The 21,835-nt window shown below is 45.3% G+C and overlaps 1 protein-coding gene across 2 annotated transcripts in view; it reads left to right on the top strand.

Annotated features, from left to right (window-relative positions):
- Positions 1–11,580, top strand: part of DHPS (deoxyhypusine synthase) — a 12,528-nt gene extending 948 nt beyond the window's left edge. For both annotated transcript variants that reach the window (XM_015423328.1, XM_015423329.1), the window contains exons 2-10: positions 3,243–3,473; positions 6,324–6,488; positions 6,850–6,971; positions 7,443–7,539; positions 7,920–8,006; positions 9,412–9,517; positions 9,741–9,844; positions 10,621–10,746; positions 10,869–11,580. In XM_015423328.1, coding sequence (XP_015278814.1) covers positions 3,270–3,473; positions 6,324–6,488; positions 6,850–6,971; positions 7,443–7,539; positions 7,920–8,006; positions 9,412–9,517; positions 9,741–9,844; positions 10,621–10,746; positions 10,869–10,964 — 1,107 coding nt within the window. In that variant the 5' untranslated portion in view covers positions 3,243–3,269 and the 3' untranslated portion in view covers positions 10,965–11,580. The remainder of the gene's footprint in view (positions 1–3,242; positions 3,474–6,323; positions 6,489–6,849; positions 6,972–7,442; positions 7,540–7,919; positions 8,007–9,411; positions 9,518–9,740; positions 9,845–10,620; positions 10,747–10,868) is intronic.
- The last annotated feature ends 10,255 nt before the right edge of the window (positions 11,581–21,835 follow it).

The following is a 21,835-nucleotide window of genomic DNA, read 5'->3' as shown; positions in this document are numbered from 1 at the left end:
CGGCCGAAACCACTGGATACGGGGGATGGAGGAGGAGCCACAGCAGAGTCTCCTCCTCGTTGGCCCCTGAAGCTGCGGAGCTGCCGCTTCCACATCGGGAAGGTAACATGTGGAGGGAAGGGAATGTGGGAACGGGGGAGTTGAGGAAAAGAAGATGATCCTTACTCTTCTTAGTTCTTTAGCCATGGACTGCCAGCTAAGTTTTGCGATTTTCAAGAGAGCCCTATTTCTGGTTCGAGGAACATAAAAGTAGACCAGCCATCCTTTTCCAAATGAGGTCACTGAGATGCCATAAGAACTCCCGAAACACCCACACACCCCAAAGCCTAGGGTGGACACATGAACCCTGTTCAGATGTTACAGTGAATGCATGTACAGCCTGTATGTACACTCTACATCTGTTTGTAAGAAAGCCAGTGTGTTTTCACTTTAGAAATGAAACCTGGGACCAGTACCTGGATAAATGTGGGGGTTAAGTAGAGATGCCAGCTCTGGTTTGGGAAGTACCTGGAGATTTGGGGGTGGGGCCTGAGCAGGGCAGGGTTTGGGGTAGGGAGGGACTTGAATGAGTGTAATACCATAGAATCCACCTTCCAAAGCAGCCATTTTCTCCAGGTGAACTGATACCTGTCGCCTGGAAATCAGTTGTAACAGCGGGAGATCTCCAGACATTACGGGGGGGGGGGGGGTTTAACACCCCTACCAGGGAGGGACCTCACCATGGTACAGTGACACAGAGTCCAGCCTCCAAATCCGGCATTTTCTTTGGGGGAACTGATCTTTGTAGCCTTGAGTTCAATTATAATAGTGGGAGATGCCCAGGGCCCACCTGGAGGTTGGCAACCCTAAGACACAAATTGAGCTGCATGTGTGTTGAATGTAACATGAGCATTACTCAACGTGTGCATTAAAAAATAAAAAAGTCAAGTGCACATTTGTACCTGACCACATGTGTATTCACCGTAACATGAATAGGGCTATGTGCAATCTGTGTATGGTGTACGCTTGATTTTTTTTGTGGTGCCAGCATATTGAGTAATTATTCACTCACATTAGGGGCATGTGATTGAAACCTCACATTTGTCCCCAGTCTTCTTTGTAAAGGGAAAATGTGTTTGTTTGTTTATTTATTTAGAACATTCCTCTGCCGCCTCTTCTGAGTTCTACTTGAAGCAGCCTGCCATTAAAAACCACAATATACCCCCCCCAAAAGCTGTGACTTTTCAGGTTTGATATTGACACCTTTAAAAGAGAGTTCAGAAAAAAAAATATTTTAAAAAATTAGAGCCTCCTTGGCCCGTAAATGACTCTGAAATCAATATCTTTAATGGTGGAGACAGTTTTTCTTGAAGGCTGTTTAATTACATTTTAACTTCAAAAGTACATTGATTTTTTGGCTTTGGTAGAGCAGCAAGCCAGTGGGGAAATAATGACCAGTAGAAAAATGTAGAAGTTATTTATTTATGTGTGTGTATGTATGTGTATGTATGTGTGTGTATATATATATATGTATATGTATATGTATATGTGTATATATTTCAAATTTATACCCCGCCCTCACAGCCAAAGCCAGCTCAGGGTGGCTTACAACAGGATAAAACATACAGATAACAATGATTAAAGATCTTAAAACTTCCTAAAAACAGTCCACAGTTAAAATCATGAAGTGCTAGTAGTAATCGATTCTGATAATAATGATGTTATTTAACAATGGTGGCAACAGTTCATAATCTCTCTTAATAGTCAGCTCATACATCACTTCCTTTGTGCGGCTAGCACAGGATGTTGCTAGTCACTCCAGGGGGCCCGGGGCAGAGCTCTCTGCCCTTAAGCTGTTAGGGCAGAGGATGACGGGGGTGGCTCCTTAATTGAAAGCCTGGTGGAAGAGCTCAGTCTTGCAGGCCCTGCGGACCTGCATAACATCCCACAAGGCCCTGATCTCTTCTGGGAGCTCATTCTACCAGAATGGAGCTACCACCGAAAAAGCTCTAGCCCTGGTTAAGGCCAGTCTGGTATCCTTTGGACCTGGGGGGCCCAATTGATTTTGGGATCCTGATTGCAGTGCTCTCTGGGGTACATATGGGGATTATAACTTGATAGTATTACTACTGGTGTCATTCGTAACTGTTTGTTGTTGTCATCTTTATGGTTCTCTCTATGAGGTCTGTGAAAGAGGATTGTGATATTTTATTGAGAATTTCAACTGCCCTTGCCTCCTTGTCAACTCTTCTTAACCCATGGTAGTTCATTTTTGTTTGGTTGTTCCCTGGAAGCCAGATTTTAAAGGATAGAGTTTACCGCATTCTGCACTTTGTGTTTGTCTGTCACTGTGTTTGTGAAGTTCAGTCAAGTCTTTTCATCCAGCTGCCTCTTTGTTTCATTAGGCTGGATATCAAGAGCAAATTTAAATAATTACGACGACTGCACTGGTAGAGCCTTTGTTGATGTGTTGAAGTGTCTTTTTTATGTTTCTCCACATGCTGCTAACAAACTATGCATTTTTACGAGCCTTTTTGATATTGGTGGTATTGTGCTTTGAGAAGGCATTAGATAAAATTTAAAAAGAAAAAAAAGATGTGTTTTAGCCTGGTGCTAAAAAGAATGTAAAGGAGGCACCAGGTGAGCCTAGAGGGAGGACATTCCAAAGGTGAGGTGCCACCACTGAAAATACCCTGTTACTAGTCGCCACTCTCTGAAGGCGAGAGCACAGAGAGCAGGGCTTGAGAGGCAGATATTAACTGATAGGCTGGACAGTATGGGAAGAGGCGGTTCTTAGGCAACCTGGCCCCAAGCTATTAAGGCCTTGAAGGTAAGAACCAGCACTTTCAATTTTACCTGGAAACAGATGGGTAACCAGTGCAGACCTTTCTCCACATGGATGATACTATCTCTGTAACCAACCCCTGACAGTAGCCCGACCATCTGCATTTTCGGCCTTGAAAGAGATCAGTCTCTATAGGACTTTATTTTTAAGAATTTCTGCTGGTTGTTTTAATGCTGTTGATTTTAGAATTGTTATCTCGTGCTGATTTATTGTGGTTATACCTGCCTCGCTGAAAAGGAGAGTTCTTTATTGTTGGTAGCCTGGAAACTGAGAGGAGAGCACGGCCACCCAATTTGGAAGGGTGATACCATAGAGCTGTAGCAATTTGAGAAGGCAGGATTGTATAGCAGCATTCATGTGGAGGGATGTTCTTGAGCTATGCTTGGGGGTTTCCATAACAATGACCTCCTTCTCTTAGGCTGCCAGCCACTCCAGCGTCCATCTGATGGAGAATGTGGCATCTTGCCTTCCGGCTGGGGCAGTAGCTGCTGTGCTGAAGCCCAGCGAGGGACTACCTGAAGGGAGCCTGACTGTACGTGGTTATGACTTTGACCATGGGCTGGACTACCACACCCTGCTCCAGTCTTATCTGACCACAGGCTTTCAGGCCACCAACTTTGGGCAGGCTGTGAATGAGATCAACCGCATGGTGAGTAACCAAGATCATTCCTGATTGGGGAGAAGGGTGGAATGGTGGACAAGAAAATGCCTAGGTTTCAGCCCCGGTCTTTGGACATGTCTTTTTAAAATAGCTTTTTAAATTGTTGTTGTTGTTATTTAAAATAGGTTTACAGAAAAACAAGGGGAAAATGGAGATACAGGTATAATAATAATCTATAACTTATTCATAACAAGGACAATCAGCATCAGAGTAAATATAGAGCATATAACAAACATTTAAAATACATAGTATTTGGAAGGTTTTTGCATTCTGTATACATTTGTTATTAAAGCCTGGCATTTATTATCATTACTTAATATTAACCGTTAGACATTGATTATTACGTGATATGTTCCATTACATCTTAACTACGGTTGTCGTAATCAAACTATAATAAAAATACATTTTCAAAGCACTTCTAAAAATAAAAGGAGTAACAATTTTTAAATAAAAATTATAACAGTTTTTAAATAAAAAGGATAACAGTTTCTAGTAAACAGGATAACAGTTTGGACATGTTCTGTGATGCATGCTGTTGCCATCTCCCTGAGAACAGCTCTAGTTTATTCTATGGTCGTGAAAGGAAACAACGTTGACAGGGGGGGGGGGAGATGTACAAACTGTATTACTAACAGAGCAAAGCAGATGGAATAAAGAAAATCTCTGTCTAAATCGTCTGTACATGCACAGAAGTTATTAACTGGCTGGTTCTCTTCAGCATATTCCTGTATTCATAAGCACTGTTCCTTTGTCCCTCTTTCCTTTTTTTTGCTCTGAGCTTCCTTTACCCGTGCCCAGAAGAAGGGCTGGTAGTCCGGAATTGGGTTAAATAATATTATAGGGAAATTACTATCTTAGATCTTTTATTCTGTATTGTAATTTTTTTAAAGTTATATATTGAATTTTAATGTTTTTAATATATTTTATGGTGTCATGCCTTGTACATCACCCAGAGCTTGGCTCAAGCTGGGATACGGTGATATAATAATAATAATCATATATATATATGCCTAACATATTGGCATATTTCGGCTCTCCCATTGGCTGTGCTGTGTGCTTCATCAGCCATTGGCCCATAAGCTGCAACTCAAGAGTACCCATGTGCCATTCGCTGGGTGCTAGGTCCGCTCCTCTCCCCCGCCCACTGCCAACCTGGACACTCTTCCTTGACAGAATAAACTGCCAAAACGGCTGTCTCTCCTGACGAAGGTACTTCTGCTTGGCTCCTGCTGTGGGGCTAACTTTTCCCTCAGTGACTGTTGCTAGGCAACGAAGCTTGGTCATAAAATGAGCTGAGCTATTTTATTGAGTTGTGTTTTATGTATGTATTTATGCTGGTTTTATAATTGTTGTAAGCCGCCCTGAGCCGCTTCGGCGGGAGGGCAGGATAGAAATCTAACAAATAAATAAATAAATACATACATACATACATACTTTGTGGGGAACTCATTGGGACCAGTCCTGTCTATGGTTGCCAGCTATAGGGTAGGAAATTCCTGGGGATTTTGTGGTGGAGTCTACGGAAGCCAGAGTTTGGGAAGGGGAGAGGCCTCAGCTGAATAGAATGCCACAGACTCCACCCTCCAAACCAGCCATTTCCTCTTGGGGAGCCATTGCTGCCATTCTCCAGGTGAGGGCTGGAGATCACTCAGAAATAAAACTGCTCTCTAGATGGCAGAGATCAGCTGAAGTCAGAAGGGCAGATAAAGGTAGGTTGATGATTGGCTGGGAAGGAGATAGGGTTGCCAACTCTAGGTTGGGAAATTCCTGGAGATCTGAGGGGTGGAACCTGGAGAGGGTGGGGTTTGAGGAAGGGTAGGACCTCAGACAGGTGCAATGTCATAGACTTCATCCTCCAAACCAGCCATTTCCTCCTGGGAACCATTGTTGCCAATCTCCAGGTGAGGGCTGGAGATCACTCAAAATTACAGATGGCAGAGATTAGTTCCCCTGGAGAAAATGGTAAGCTGTGTGTCATTATACCCTGCTGAGGTCACCACAGCAGATTAATGCTGAGTGCCCACGGCCAGGCAACCAGCCAGAGCCTCTGTCTAGAGCTTGTTGTATTTATTTCCACAATGGGCCTTATTCCTAGTAATAATAATGATGATAATAATAAGTGTGTGCACAGAGGCTGGTCACACAGTCCACCACTGAACCACCACTGCAGAATTGCTGCTTACTCTTTTTTACTGCTATACCATTTCCAACAATAGTGCACACCCCCATCTATCCCTTAACAAACAAAAAGGTAAAGGGTCTGGGACTTTTCAGTCTAGGGGGGGAAAAGATGGCTACCAAAGGAAATGACAGAGATTTGTATAAATTACGCATGGGATTGAGAAAGTACATACAGATGACTCCCCTCCCCCCAATACTAGAACTCAAGGATAACCATTGGAGTTGATAGGCAATATATTTAGGACAGGAAAGGAAATAATTCTTTACTCAAAAAGTAATTAAATTGTAGACTCTGCTGCCAGTGGATATAGTGACAGTCACAAGTAAGATGGTTTTAAGAAGGGACTACACGGATACTTGGCAGATAGGTCAATCCGAGGAACTTCCCCATCCGGGATCTGTAAACCTCTGAATAACTGGTGCTTGGAGGCAACATCGGGGAAGACCTTGGCTTCTATGCCCTGTTTTCTGGCCTTGAAAGGGAAATGGTTGGCTGAGTGCTGTGTGAAAAAGGTTACTGAATGAGACGGACCACTTGTCTGATCCACCAGGGCATCTTTTCTGCACTTCTGGTATGGAGAGTATTGAAAACATCAGGCTCTGTCTTTTCCCATCTTTTGTGAAGCTTGATTCACACTGTTTTCCTGTCTTCTATAGATAGAAGCCAAGCTGACACCATTGGGAGAGGAGGAAGGGAACCATGCCAACCTGAATCCCTGTCCTCGCCACCTAACTAGCTGCACAATTTTCTTGGGCTTCACCTCCAACCTCATCAGCTCAGGTATCCGTGAGACCATCCGCTACCTGGTGCAGCACAACATGGTATGGCCCAGTCCTCAGAGGGGTTTAGTTGTTTAGCGTGAAGGAAAAATACTGTTTGGGAGTTGTGTGGGTGAGAAAGGGGTAAGAATGAGTTGTGGAGGGAAAATTCCTGGATGTCGCACAGCAATATTTTTCTAGCTTATGTCTCAGTGATGCGGTGGGAGAGCATTTCATCTGATATTTTTTTTAATGAGCAACAAACAGCAGGAGACAGGGTGTGTTTTTTTGAAGGATATATACATTATTTCCAGCTGTTTCATGGTTGCCTGCTAACTTTGCCTGGTGGGAGGTGGCTAGGTTAACTTTACAGAACCCCAACTTATGGAATTTCCTACAGCTGATGTTCCTTTGGCTTCTTCAGGTTGACATTCTGGTAACTACAGCAGGTGGAGTTGAAGAAGACCTGATCAAATGCTTGGCACCCACCTACATTGGAGACTTCAGTTTGCGTGGGAAAGAGCTCCGACAGAACGGGATTAACAGGTATCAGTAGTGATGGTGGTCTAGTTGTAGGCAGGAGCTCCCCAGCAGACAGATAGAAGAGTCATTCCCAAGTTGTCTTCCGTTTCTATAATCCACCCTTCCCGTTGCTGTACTGTAGGAAGAGAATTGGCCATATGGAGTTTGGATAGCATATGGAGCAGAGGAAGGAATACTATGTCTGGTGCAGTGATGCTCTATATTCTTGGTGCTTGGGGGCAACAGTGGGAGGACTTCTGGAGTTCTAGCCCCATTGTTGCGTCTCTTGATGGCTTCTGTGTTTTGTGCACTGTGCGACACAGAGTGTTGGACTGGATGGACCACTGGCCTTATCCAAGATGGCTTTTCTTATGTTCTTATGAGGTGTATGGAGGCTGTACGGCTATATGCCTCACTGTGTGGGAGTCGGGAAAGTAAGGCGGCAAAGTGCCTTGGCCAGAATTTGCTCATCAGCCGTACCTTCCCTTCCCCCAGGATTGGGAATCTGCTGGTGCCCAATGATAACTACTGCAAGTTTGAAGACTGGCTGATGCCAATCCTGGACCAGATGGTGACAGAGCAGGACACAGAGGTAAGAGCTGGAACATTAGTGAAGAAAATGGCCCAATTTTGCTATAGGGCAGTTGCCAAAGGCACCTGAGAGCTGTTGGTCTTAAGGGTCTATCTTGGATACGAAGAAGGAAGTAGTGCAAGACTGAGGGAGAGAATGAATGGGAGCCAGGTATGGTAAGAGCTTTGTCGAGTGTCTGAATTCTTCACAGGTTTCTTTGCTCATAGCTCATCTTTTTTCCTTTCTGTAGCTTGGGATTTATTTATTTGCTGTGCCTTGGCTGTGAATGTTTCTCCTTTTCAAAAATACCTCCTGTGAAGACTGTACAGACCTATGGAAATGCTCAGCTTCCCCACAGAAACAGCAACACCATCTAACGGTGATGTCTCCCTGCCTTTCAGGGTGTGAAGTGGACGCCATCAAAGCTCATTGCCCGGCTTGGCAAGGAAATCAACAATCCTGAATCAGTCTGTTACTGGGCACAAAAGGTAGGCTGGGGAAAGGCTTCGGCATTTAGCATTCTCAGTGCCCTGGACAGAATGCCTTTTCTTTGGGATGGGATGGGTTTGTGTCGCGTGTGTGTATTATTATTATTATTTTCTTCCAGTTTTTGATAATCTGAGTCATCTCCTTGACATTTGAAATATCACCCAAGACCAGCCTTTTAAATCCTTCCATGAAGATGGTTCCAGAGGGTAGCTGCATCGGTCTGTGGTAGAACAGTTAGATTTGAGTCCGACAACACCTAAGAGACCAGAATAAGTGTCAGGGTATAAGCTTTCGAGAGTCAAAACTCCCTCCATTAGGCACAACAGAACAAGAGTCAAGGTCTGAGTCCTTTTATCCTAGTCAGAATCATAGAATCACAAAGCTGGAAGGACCCATATAGGCCATCTAGTCTAGCCCCCTGCTCAGTGCAGGATCAGCCTAGAGCAACCCTGACAAGTGTTTGGTGTAGTGGTTAAGTGTGCGGACTCTAATCTGGGAGAACGGGGTTTGATTCCCCACTCCTCCACTTGCACCTGCTGATGTGACCTTGGGTCAGTCACAAGCTCTGGCACAGCTGTCCTTGAAAAAGAGCAGTTTGTGTCAGAGTTCACTCAGCCCCACCCACCTCACAGGGTGTCTGTTGTGGGGAGGGGAAGGGAAAGGAGTTTGTAAGCCGCTCTGAGACTCCAAGTGAAGGGCGGGGTATAAATCCAATCTCTTCTTCTTCTTTGTCCAGCCGCTGCTTCAAGACTGCCAGGGAGGGGGAGCTCACCATCTCCCTAGTGGTACCTTCCCACCCTTAATTTAAACCCATTATTGCGAGTCCTATCCTCTGCTGCCAACAGGAACAGCTCCCTGCCCTTCAAATACTTAAAGAGGGCAATAATGTTCCCCCTCAACCTCCTCTTCTCCATACTGAACATCCCCAAGTCCCTCAGCCTTTCCTAGGCTCCAGGCCCCCAATTCCCCGTCCCCCTCCCCTGCCCCCGCCTCATTCTGTCCACATCCTTTTTTTTTTTTAATTTAAGTGAGGCCTCCAGAACTGCACACAATACTCCCGGTGTGGCCTGACCAAAGCAGTGTACAGCAGAACGACACATCTTGCGATTTGGATGATATGCCTCTGTTGATACACCCCAAGGTTGCATTAGCCTTTTTTTGTCACTGAATCAGCTTGATTCTCCCCTAAGCATTTCCCCTCTGCTCTAATCAAGCTGATCTATCCACTTAATCCTATCAGTTTTCTACTCTTAAAAATAGCTCTCCCTTCTGCATTTAATCCCGTACTTTTCAGGACAGGCAGGTATTTCAAACTCTCTCTCTCCCCCCCACCCAATGCTGATTTATGCCTGCCCCCATCTAGTGAAATGCTCCATTAAGTGTGCGGCTTGCATTCCCCTGCAGAACAGTATCCCTGTGCTGAGTCCTGCGCTGACCGATGGCTCCCTAGGAGACATGATTTTCTTCCACTCCTATAAGAAGCCGGGCCTTGTGCTGGACATTGTGGAAGGTGAGTCAGATTTCTGTCACATTCAGGAAGCACGCCCTTGATTTTCCTAGGGGTAAGCTTGTCTGGGTCTTTGGGAGGACAGAGGTAACTCTCCGTGTGCCCATGGTACAGTGGCTGTTGAGGATGATGGTGTACCAAGAGCCAGAGATTCAGGGTGACTGTTCAAAGTGGTGCTGAGTGGGCCATACTTCTCTCCTAATAGCTGTTTCCATCCCACCTGTAGATCTGAGGCTTATCAACACCCAGGCCATCTTTGCCCAGAAGACAGGAATGATCATCTTGGGTGGAGGTCTCGTCAAGCACCACATTGCCAATGCCAATCTGATGGTGAGGGACGTTGCATTAGGCATGACGACACATGGGAGGAAGGCAGTAGCGGGGTCGGGAGGGAGAGATTACAGAGGATGCTTGGTCCTAGAGTTGGAAGGGACCTTGTAAGCCATGTAGTTCAAGCCCTGCTTAGTGCAGGAAACCCAACGCTAGAAAATTATGGGAGATCTAGAACAGCCTCTGCTTGAAGATGACCAGAGAGGGAAAGGCTGCTAGATTACTGGTTCCATTAGTGTGGGAAAACCTTGTGGTGGAAAGTGTTCTGTGTATCAGTGGCCTGGTATTGTTTGCATGCTTCTTCAGCCGGGGAAATTGTTCTCACCAAAGGCACAAAAGATCTGGGCTTATAGTCCAAACCAGCACTTCTCCAGGTATACACAGTAGCCGAACCCTCTTTGGTTCTTCACGAGGGGCAAACCAGAAAGTGCCCTGTTTTAAGTGCTGGAAGAGGGCCCATAGTTCATTCTGTTTGTGCATTTACCGTCTTTGCACCCTTCCTGCAAGATGCACAACCTTGTACGTTTGATTGGTCCTAGGTTAATGAGTTTCCTGGAATTTGGTCCAGGTGTCCTCTGTTCAAAAGTATCTTATGTAGCAGGGCTGAGCTGTTGGAGAGCTGTGACCAGAGCAGAGAATCTTGGTATAAGACAGTTTTGTATAGCTCTGAACATATATATGAGAATAATTATATGTATGCTGTGCTGAAAAACCAGTTTTGGGGCAGCTGACTCTGCTCCCTGTGCCTGGTTTCACCCATTCTGTCACCTCCACAGAGAAACGGAGCTGACTTTTCAGTGTATATCAACACGGCACAGGAGTTTGACGGCTCGGATTCGGGAGCTCGGCCTGATGAGGCGGTATCCTGGGGGAAAATACGTACGGATGCAAAACCTGTCAAGGTATGTGTGGGGCACAGAGGAGAGAGGCTGATCATGGAACTGTAGGGGGTAGGGTTTCCACTTACTGTTGACTAGTCGAGCACGTTCTGAATCCTGCATTCTCCTTGGTCTTCCATTGGCAGGTTTATGCCGATGCTTCCCTGGTCTTCCCGCTGCTGGTCGCAGAGACTTTTGCCCAGAAGTCAAATGCCTTTGCTCGAGAGAAGCAAAATGACTAAGCGGAAGGCATCTCAGATGTCAGGATCCTTCTGTACCTGCCCAGCCCATATGCACAACTCCGTAGTTGCTGGCACTCACGTGGGAACCGTACAGGTGAAGGCAAGAGAACCGCAACTACTAGAAGGCAAGAGAACCGCAACTGCTAGAAGGCAAGAGAACCGCAACTGCTAGAAGGCAAGAGAACTGCAACTCCGCACTAGATCGCATTCAGCTCTTTCTCCGTCCACCATGAATAAGGTCCGCACCCCAGTCGCTTCCTCTGAAATCAGGTCTCTTCTCCTTGTTGCCCTTCAGATCACAACCGTTGGGCAACTGCGTGTGTCAGGGGCATAACTTCTTCCACCTTTCTCCTCTCGTGTCTCCTTCACCTGAAAACAGAGTGTTTGGGAGTGAAGACTGTTGGGGTTGTTTTCACAGCCTGCTTCTTCCGTGATAGTGGGATGGTCCCGGGAGTCGAGGGTGGCTCCTTTCCTTGTACCGGCTTTGGCTTGCAGACAAGCTTTGAGCGGCCCACGTCCTCTCTGTTCCTTCCCTTCCCTTCCGTCCCTTTCCCCCATCAGCCCCCTCTTAATTTATTTATTGGTGTTTTTCGTTTGGAATCGCCCAAAAACCCCAGCTTCCTAATAAAACTAATTGGTCTTGAAATGAGTGTGTTTCTTCCTTCCTTCTTCTCCTTGAGGATGTTTTGCCCCCTCCTTTGTGGCCAACTTCGGGACATACTTACAGATGCATGCTGCTCAGGTTATGGGGTCCCCCCCCAATCTCTTTAGGTTGTGAATCACTGAGTTAATGAGAGCAATCCTAGGGAGGTCTACTCGGAAGTCAGTCCTGTTCTATTCAGTGGCGTTTACTTTCAGGAACATGTACTTAGGATTTTAACCTTCATGTGAAATTGGTGAACTTGCCTCTATCACTAGGGGGCTTGTTGGACTGAACTGGGTAATTGGACCAGCTTCCTATTGGAGAAAACTCGTAACTCTGGACTGTTAAGTATCATGGAGAGAGATGGAATTGCATTACATTTGAAGTTTAGTCTCAGAGCTGATATAAAGTAGGACATTATAGCAAATTAGCTTTCTGGGTTAGAAACACACTGGGTTAGTAGGCCGATGGTCTGACTCAGTAAAAGGCAGCTTCACTTATTGATCTGTTGCAAACTGAACTGTGTTGTGACTCAAAAGACTAATGTAATATTACTTTATGGAACAAGCGTACACCCGTAAACAATTTTCCTGACTTGAGCTGCCGGCAAAAATTGGAGGCACATCCGAATGCATATCAGAATGCGGTTATTTTGTCTCCGCGCTCCATTGCATTCAGTAGAACACATACATAAATATGTATTCCAGTGCTGCTTTTCATTAGGGGCATTCCAATGTGCATTTGGATGCAGATCTAATTTACCCAGAATTCCTTCTATGAATGGATTTTTTTCCCCTTTCAGATTTTCAAGGTTTCTATGGAGAGGGGGAAGTTGGCCTGGCCCGAGGGCACATGATCATTCCGGAACACAACTTTTACCCTCTTCCACAACAAGCAACTTCCCTTAGCTTAACTCCACCCTCCGATGGACTTAGGTCTTTGTGCTTCTTTCTGCTCCTGTCTCTGTTGGCAACATAAGGGCAGTCAGAATGTGCCTACCTCAGTTCCTGCAGGTGGGGAGTCCATCTTTTTTTAAAGCAGAATTTTCCTGCAATTTCTAGGGCCCGTCTTGTGGGTAGGCACCCAATCCACCCTTGTTCTTTCTCCCAGTACAATGCAATTGGCCACACACGGGACACTCCATTAGAAAAAGCAGGGTGTATCTACAATATGCCCCAAACTTCAATTTGGTAATTTGTTTCCCAGCAAATTAATTTATCCCATCGTTTAAAATACTTTGCATTTTTATATGCTCCTTTGTTAATACATTGCTTGTTTGTTCTAGGTTGCTCCTTGGGCAGATCAAAATTTAACGGGTGTTTCTATTTTGTTTGGTTCCAAGCCAGCTCTTTGTCCTGAAATGGGTTGTTACTCATTCAGTTGCCTCTATCGTAGGAAGGTGTCTGGATAGCAAATTGCAACCTCCCAACATTTTTAAATTGGCCTCCAGGCCCTGTGGCAACTATTCGATGACTGCTCGTTGCAGCAACCCTTGCATCTCCTCAGAATTCTGCAAATGGCTCAACAAGATGGGGGACCCCCTGCCCTAGTAGCCGTTAGCCAGTTTAGAAAAGTACACACAAATGTGTGTGCAATAAAAAAGCAGTAAACATAAAACCATGATCCACGTAACCACAGCAGCTGTCCATTGTTAGCCGAATTGCTTTATCTACAGCAATTGGCAAATTTTAAACTGGGCGCTTGCCAACTATACCAAGGTCCTGTTCCCACCCGAGGGTTACCAGAGAAGGAGTCGAGGCGGGTGTTGTTAAAATAACTGTCTTTTACTTAAGAAAATATAAATCACATACAAACAATACTGATGCTCTCACACATTCAATCAAGTTCCTTAGAAATACAGTATTAAACTGAGCACGTTTGCATTAGCAGGTAGGGTGATGGTGGGTGATAACTTATCTGTCCTGAAGCTTGTTCGTTCCAATGAAGAATGGATGGGAAGAAATAGAACTCTAGGGAAGTTAACACACGACCAGAACCAGCCAGTACGTGTGGGTCTCTTGACTGCAGATCAAGAGATTAAAGTAGAGGCAAGGGTTTGGGTAGAGCAAGCTGGACAAAAGGGGAGTAAAAAGCAGATAGTGGTCATTGCGGGGGTTGCTAGCTAGGAAGGGCCAGGCGAATGGTCCTTACCTTTTATAGGTGGTCCTATTAGGTGAGAGGTAACGGTTCCAACCTGTGGACCCACCTACCTGTTAGTCCGTCCCAAAACTAATCCTATTGGTTGCGTGTAGTGAGGGGTGGCTACCTAGAGGGTTGGAGAATATTGTAACCTAAGACCTAACTCAAAGGATGGCATCTGGGCAAGGGTCAGTGTGCTCCCTTGAAGTGCAGATGAAGCTTGGCCATTCCTTTGGTCATAAAAGGTCCATCTGGCAGGAAATGCCAATGCAGAAATAAAGCAGAGATGTGGCGTGCCTGAGTGCTAACAATTCAACAATGGGGGCTGCTTCTTCTCAAGTTGTTGTTTTGCTGTCAATAATGGAGATGTGTGCTTCCTCAACAGGCTGGTAGCTGAAACCTCATTAACGTGTAAGGCTTATGCATGCACCTTCTATGTGTAGTATCACAACAGGTGACTTGTACAGCTTTCTGAGCCTGTGTGTGTGTGTGCACAGTCCATTGTGTGTGTAGCAGCAAATATAAGTCCATAAAGCAAAATATCAATCTCATTCCTTAACACCATACTCATATTTAGTATCAAATAACAGCAAAAGACTGTCTGTCGTACTTATAGATCCATGTTTTCTCCATTAGCAATTTATCCAAGATCTAGCACTAGACTAGAACATCACCATAGGGTGAAAGCTACAGGTTTTACTATTGTAAATTTTTCCAATTTCTGCTTACAGCCCAATGCCTCATTTAGTTTTCTTATTTCTAATCTTTTATATCAGTATTACCTGTTTTCATTGTTGGGGAAAAAAATCTGTTAGAGAGGCATTCGAAAGTTAAAGAGGTTAGGGCTTTTTAGCTTGCAGAAATGACAACCGAGGGGTGACATGACAGAGGACGGCAACATTATGCATGGGACAGAGAAGGTAGAGAAAGAAGTACTTTTCTCCCTTTCTCACAATACAAGAACTCATGGGCACTCAATGAAATTAACGGGTAGTTGGCTTAGACTACAAAAAGGAAGTACTCCTTCACCCAAAGAGTAATTAACACATGGAATTCATTGCTGCAGGAAGTAGTGGCAGCTATAAGCATAGACAGCTTCAGGAGGGGATTGGATAAACATGGAGCAGAAGTCCATCAGTGGCTATTAGTCACAAGGTATAGATGGAACACTTGTGTCTGGGGCAGTGATGCTCTGTATTCTTGATGTCGGGGGGGCATAGTTCTGGCCCCAGTGGTGGACCTCCTGATGGCACCTGGGTTTTGGCCACTTTGTGACACAAGGTGTTGGACTGGATGTGCCATGGGCCTGATCCAACATGGCTTTTCTTATGTTCTTAACCAGTATTGGATATGGCATGCTGTTGGGTACAAGTTGTATTTGCATATGTAACGTTGGGGTAATTATAAGAGAGATGTCCACATAAAAAAACCCATGTATTACAAGATAAGGAAATAACTGCAAATCATACTTATGATTAATCTTTGTTCCTATCAGAGGTCATTTCGGGGGGGATCGCAGTTCCCCCGGGTGAGGTGCAGGGGGCGGGGCACACGACGAAGCCCCGCCCCTTCTTCCGGCTGCCCCCTTCTTCCAGCCTCATTCTGTTGCAGAAGGAGGAAGAAGCAGGAGGGTAAGTTGGCGTCCTCCCCCTCTGCCTGGCCGAGGCCACTCCACGTGGCCTCCGCAAGGACTCCCAGCCCCATTCAGGAGCTTCCCCGAGGTAACTGTGTTAGTCTGTTCCTGCAAAATAGTCCAAGAGTTCAAATAGCACATTTAAGACTAACAAATAGCACCTTTAAGACTAAGACTAACTGAGTGGTGGGTGTGGCCTTATGACACACTTCCGGTGATGGCAGGGGGTGTGGCCTCATGACACACGTCCGGTGAGGTCAGGGGGTGTGGCATATGCTAATGAGTTCCCCTCACTCTTTTTCTACGAAACGACCCCTGGTTCCTATATTGCACCATATTTCATGTGCTTTTGCCCCCCCCCCCTTCCTTGGGGTACTGTGAAAAGTTCGCTATTAAAATGGGGGCATGATGTATTGTAAATAAAAGCACGCGCCTTTCTCTTAGCTCCCATTCCTAGCCCTGTAGTGAAGGATAGCAATTTGTCTCGCACTTTTTCTACCTCTCTAATTTTGGCAGCAGACCTCTTGCAGCGCCAATCCCTTCCATTTTAATTACTCATGCTGTGCCTATGCGGAGCTAAAATTGTTTGAATGGTTAGCAATTTATGAAAAGATGAGAAGCCTACACTTTAATCAGAACTAGTGTTGAAACCTCGAACTTTCAAGGAGTCACCCGTTGCAGAGTTTTAATTTTGCTGCTTTCTCATTTTGAAACTAAAGCAAAACAATATGAACAGCAAAACTGTTTGCCTTAAACCCTCCCACCCTATAATACACAGAAATGTTTGCTTTTGAACTTATCTTGAAGCTCAGCTTGAGTTGAAGAACGGGATCTTTTCAGTGCTGCAGCCCAGCCCTAGCCTGTACAGAAAATAAGCAAAATGCGGAAAAGCAGAATGTATTGGATTTTATGTCTACATACGTGTCAGTAACTACCTTACAGTAGTATCAGTGAACATGGATGAGCGTAATAGCTGTGTTGATGTACATATCCAGCGATGCCTCAAGTAGAACGTGTGTAAACTTCCCCTTTTTATGTGTTATCCATGCACAACCCTTCAATGTGGCTACGGTCACACATTGGAAAGTGCACTGAAAGTGGATTATTTAGTTTATGTGACTGCAGTCTGTATGTAGGTTTACCCCCTTGCTCAGTGGTAGAGCATTTGTTTTGCATACAGAAGCTCCCAGGTTCAATCCCCTGGGTCTCCAGCTAAAAGGATCAGGTGGTAGGTGATGTGAAAGATCTCTCCCTGAGACCATGGAGAACCACTGCCAGTATTAATCAATACTGACCTTGATGGACCAATGGTCTGATTTTCTATAAGGCAAGTTCATGTCCTAACACATATATACTGAACAATTGTTTGCCATTTCTTCCATGAGGATGGGTAAGAGTGGCCCACTCCCCCTAAGGAGATGATGGAGCATGAGATTACACAAGTTGACACCAGGGTCTTGATTATATAGTGTCATCTGTTTGGTGGAGAAAGCAGACCACGCAAAAACTGGGTAAATCACTTCAGCAGAGTCCAGTAACACAACCAAACAAAGTATGAGGAAGGATCTAAACTCTGGAGGATGTCGTTTCCAGGAAGGAAACACTGTCAGAGGAGTAATGGGAATCCTGTTGCTTCACTGTGTCTGGTTCCCTTGTCTTGGTGATGGAACTCACATGCCAAAGCATCTCATAGTACTGAGCAGCCTTATATGGAATCAAACCTTTTAGTCCATCAAGTCAGTATTGTCTACTCAGACCGGCAGCAGCTCTCGGGGCTCAGCTTGGGGTCTTTCACATCACCTACTGTCTGGCTCTTTCAACTGGAGATGCCAGAGATTGAACCTGCAACACAAAGGATGAGCTACACAGTAATAGGATCAGTAAACAAAAAGAACTGTTGAGTAAATAAATAGAACTGTTGAACCTGGGCTGGGACCTTCTGCATTCAAGACAGATGCTCTGCGGTTGAACCACCACAGCCCCGCCCCAATGTACTACAAAGCCAGTGTATTGATTTACTATGAAGCCTATGAAAATAACAACTTGTAACAAAGTTTAGAACTAACTGCCTACAAGGGATTGTAACTCAAAGCATATTTTCAAAGTTAATGAAGATAATTATCTCTACCCTGAATTTTAACAATTCGGGAGGGGTATAATGATGTTTTGGATAGACAACTGCATCCAGCAATCCATTACAGTAACTCCATTATGGCAGGCTCCCCTTTACCATGAAACGTTTTTGGACAAATCAAGCTAGGATCTAAATTTTCAGTAACATATATTGCTACTGGGCGGGCGTGTGCATGGATGTCATGGTCCCTATATCTAATGTTGGAACTCTTCTTCCTGGCTAAAAACATCAGTCCAAAATCCTTTCCCAGAACGTTTCTCTACAATTATGAGTGGTTAAAAATTAAAACCAAGTGCTGCTGCACGTATAGAGGTGACAAATCCCTTGTGTGAACGTGCTATGGCAAATGCCGAAGCTGAATATTGCTTTGAATTATGTTGGGGTCCCTAATCTTATTGAGCCTGGAATTCTGGAATTATGAGCTCAGAGAATGAGTGTTGAACTTGCAACAAAATGGCTACCCAAGGGTTTTGAGACCAGTCACAATATAGGCAGCTTGCAAGCCCAACGTGCTTCAATGACAGAGACAGGCGTTCCTGAATGAATGATACTTCCTGCATCCTACTCCTCTCAGATAGAGGAAATCCAGGATGGAGTCTTTGCTCTGAGGAAGAGATGCTTTGTCAAATATAAAAGTGAACAGCAGGAAATTCGAGGTGGGCGCCAGGGCTATTTTTGGGCATGAACGCACAGGAACGGAGTTCTGGCTGGCTCCCCGGCTGGCTCCCAGGTTGGCCACGCCCAGCAGGAACTCATTAGCATAATAGGCCACACCCAACAGCAGGAACTCATTAGGATTGGCTACATTAGGGGTGTGTGGCCTAACATGCAAAGGAGTTCCTGCTACAAAAAAGCCCTGGGTTTTGACAACAAACAAGGTAAACAGAATAACAAGCAAAAGGTGGGTGTGGCTGGATAACCACACTTCTGGTAACATGGGGGTGCGGCCTAATGTGGTAATGAGCTGTGCTGTCAGGGGTGTGGACTAATATGCTAATGAGTTCCTGATGTTGGGTGTGGCCTGTTATGCTAATGAGTTCCTGCTACAAAAAGAGCCCTGGGGACGCTATGGCATCTGCAGAAACCAGAGCAGGGGTCACTGCATTATGTCAGACTCTTCAACTGAATAAATACACTTGGCAGCCATGAAGTGTATAATAATAAAGGAAAGCATATGTATGTATGTTTTAACCGCCCTATACGTTCTTCCTTGTATTCTTTACAAAGTTTCATGCAAAATGTTGTGCATCTAGAACTAAAGATGCTGCAGAGTTCTAGCCACAGGAGGGGGCTACACTACACTTCAAATCAAGAGTCTCTACAGACACCCTGGCACCCACCAAGTGTTTTTAGGAAGTGGGTGGGACCAAATAGGGGCTTTTGCCCAGCAATGCTTCTGACTGACTATTGAAGATTTGATTGGCTGTGAAGAGATTTTAAAAAAAAATGTTGCTTTGGCAGCATTCAGTATTTTTAATGCCAAAATATAAACCAGTATTCATTTAGCTCTGATACCAGTGTACTGTTATATCACTAGCTCAAGAATCCACACTGTGTCACTGAAGTTAAGCTGTGGCAATCATTTGTGTGGCTGGCTCTGCCTCCTGCGGCAGCCATTTTGAAACAGCCATTTTGTTGCTGCACCCACCATGCCCTGTCAGAATTCCAGAAGTGCCTACAGGCTTAAAAGGGTTGCCCCACCCCCGCTTTAAAGACACAGACATTTCTCCATGTTATCATTGTGCTACCAGATTAGTGTCACTATGACACAAAAAATAATGGGCACAATTTGCCATGAAAACAGCCTCCTATGTACAGGCTACTACTACTACTATTGGGTTAGACCCAGGGGTCAGTCTGTGAAAAGTACTGGTGGATGTTGATTTTCCCCATTCTAATTCCCAGGGTTGTGGGACCCACACAGACTACTAGCCACAAGGGTCGGGGGGGCTACAGTGAGGTGGGGGAAGGGGGCAAAAGAGCTTATCTGGCAGTGGAGCTGCATTTTCAGAAGAGGAATGAAGGAGTGATTTTGCCTTATTTCCCCTTGGGTGCAGTCTCCCTAGTCATAGATTGAGGCTACTGCAGCTCTGGGATCAATTTTCCAAAGGGGACAGAAGAAACTGCAGGGGCAAAGATGGCAAAAATCAGGACCCTCTGCACTGAAGGAGATGTTGGATCCAACCCACCCTTATGCCAGCAATACAGCACTGATATAATACTAGGGCTGCCAAGTGGGGGCGGGGGGCGGGTAAACCCCCGCTTTGGAGGCCTGATTTCCGCCGCCGCGGAATCGGGCCCCGGGGGGAACCCCGCCCCCCAAAGTGCAGCGTGGCTGCGTCACAGGAAGTGACGCAACCATGTAGATCACGTTGGGGGTGTGGCCCCAACCGTTGGAGGGAAAACTCTATGGTTGGCAACCCTATATAATACAGTTTAATGAAACTCAAAATGAGACAAAATTAAATGTTTAATTGGCTACAGCATCAATCAAAAGGCTTGCTTTTAAACTGCATGTTAAAGTTTCTGTGTAACATCACAAGCTATTGCTATAACAGTACACTGGTATCAGAGCTAAATAGTTTTTTAAAATATATATATTATGGCATTAAAAATACTGAATGCATATAGCTGTGTTATACTGTGTCAGACTGTTGGTCTGTCAAGGACATGTTGTCTGCACTGTACCGCAGAGGTTGTCAAGGGTCTCAGCAGAGGTCCCCCACATCACTGGCTATCTGATTCTTTCAAATGGAGGTGCCAGGACTTGGACCTGGGACCTTCAGCATGCTAAACAGGTGCTCTGCCACTGATTTACAGTCCCACTAGTTGGCACCCTTCCCTGTACGTATGGTCATTTCGGAAAATTTTAAATAGCAATTGATTGAAAAAACATAATTCATATAATGAGTACTGTCAACAACCCCTAGTCCAAGGGATTGCTGGTAAGGGCAAGCAGAACACAAATTTACAAAACCCTGGAATATGACTCTAGTTGGTGATGTCAGTTGATGAGGTGACCCTGTTACTAGGCATATGACCTCGGAGGGGGTTTGACTAAGGTGAGCTGCTCTAAGGGTACCAGTCAGGCAATTTTACATGCCACTATATTAGCAGAGTAATAACCAGTATATGCTGTATAAATGTTTTGCTGAAATTACAAACATACCACTCTATACAGCTGTACCCCCTCACATGAAGGTATCATGCCATTTGACAGGGTGCATTTGGCAAGAGTGCATGTGGTTATACTGATGTTGCTGATGCTGTGTAGATCAGCCTGCATATTCAGGGACAAACTAGATGATACCTGTGACACGAATTGTGTTTGGGATCCACTATCTGATTTGCAGCTACATGAACAAATTTAGAGTCCAGTGGCACCTTTAAGACCAACAAAAGTTTATTCAAAGTATGAGCTTTCGTGGCCATGCATACTTTTTCAAATACAATGGGATGGAAAAACGTACCTTGAATAAACCTTTGCTGGTTTTAAAGGTGCCACTGGACTCTGAATTTGTTCTACTGCTTCAGACCAACACGGCTGACCATCTGGAACTATCTTGCAATTACATGGAACGGCAGAGAATGGAGGTCCCCACATGCTCCAGGGGTAGGGGTGCCAGCCTCCAGGTGGGACATGGGGACCCCCCAGAATTACAGCTCATCTCCAGAATACAGAGATCAGTTCCCTTTGACAAATTGGATGCTTTGGAGGGTGGAATCTTTGGCATTGTACCCCACTTTCCTACCCAGGCTCCATCCCCAAATATCCAGGAGTTTCCCAACCTGGCTCTAGCAAACCTACTCCCCATCCTCCACCAGTGGCTAGGAGGGGACTGGCAACCGTATCCAGGGACATGTTTTGCTCAGGAGCATAGCGGTGGCAGGGCTGTCTTCAGCTTTCCCTCCTGTGCATTTTCCTGAGTCGGCACTCGGGGTGTGCATTTGGCTTCCCCAAGCTGGAAAAAAAAATCGGTATTTTTTTTCAGTATTCCTAAGACGAATGCAAATTCAGGAAACTTTTCAGCTACTGAATAAAGTTTCCTAGATTTTTTGGGCTTTTTCGGTGGGTACTGCCGAATGCCAGCTTCCCTTCCCTCCCCCAGTCACTGGCTGCCAGGGGAAGGCATTTAAATCTAACAGCTGACTGGTGGAGGGGAGTGAAACTGACAACTTGTCAGTTTCACTCCTCTGTGCTGGTCAGCTATTAGATTTAAATGCCTTCCCACTCCTCACTGGGGCTGGGAAAGTAAAGGGGAGGCTTTTAAAGATGCCTCCATTCTCCCTTTGCTCCCCCAGCCCCCCCGCCACAGCAGCAG

Source organism: Gekko japonicus, unplaced genomic scaffold, assembly GCF_001447785.1.
Source record: "Gekko japonicus isolate JY-2015 unplaced genomic scaffold, Gekko_japonicus_V1.1 scaffold1484, whole genome shotgun sequence".
NCBI lineage: Eukaryota > Metazoa > Chordata > Lepidosauria > Squamata > Gekkonidae > Gekko > Gekko japonicus.
Note: the sequence above shows the minus strand (reverse complement) of the source record. Positions and strands in the feature narration are given on the sequence as shown.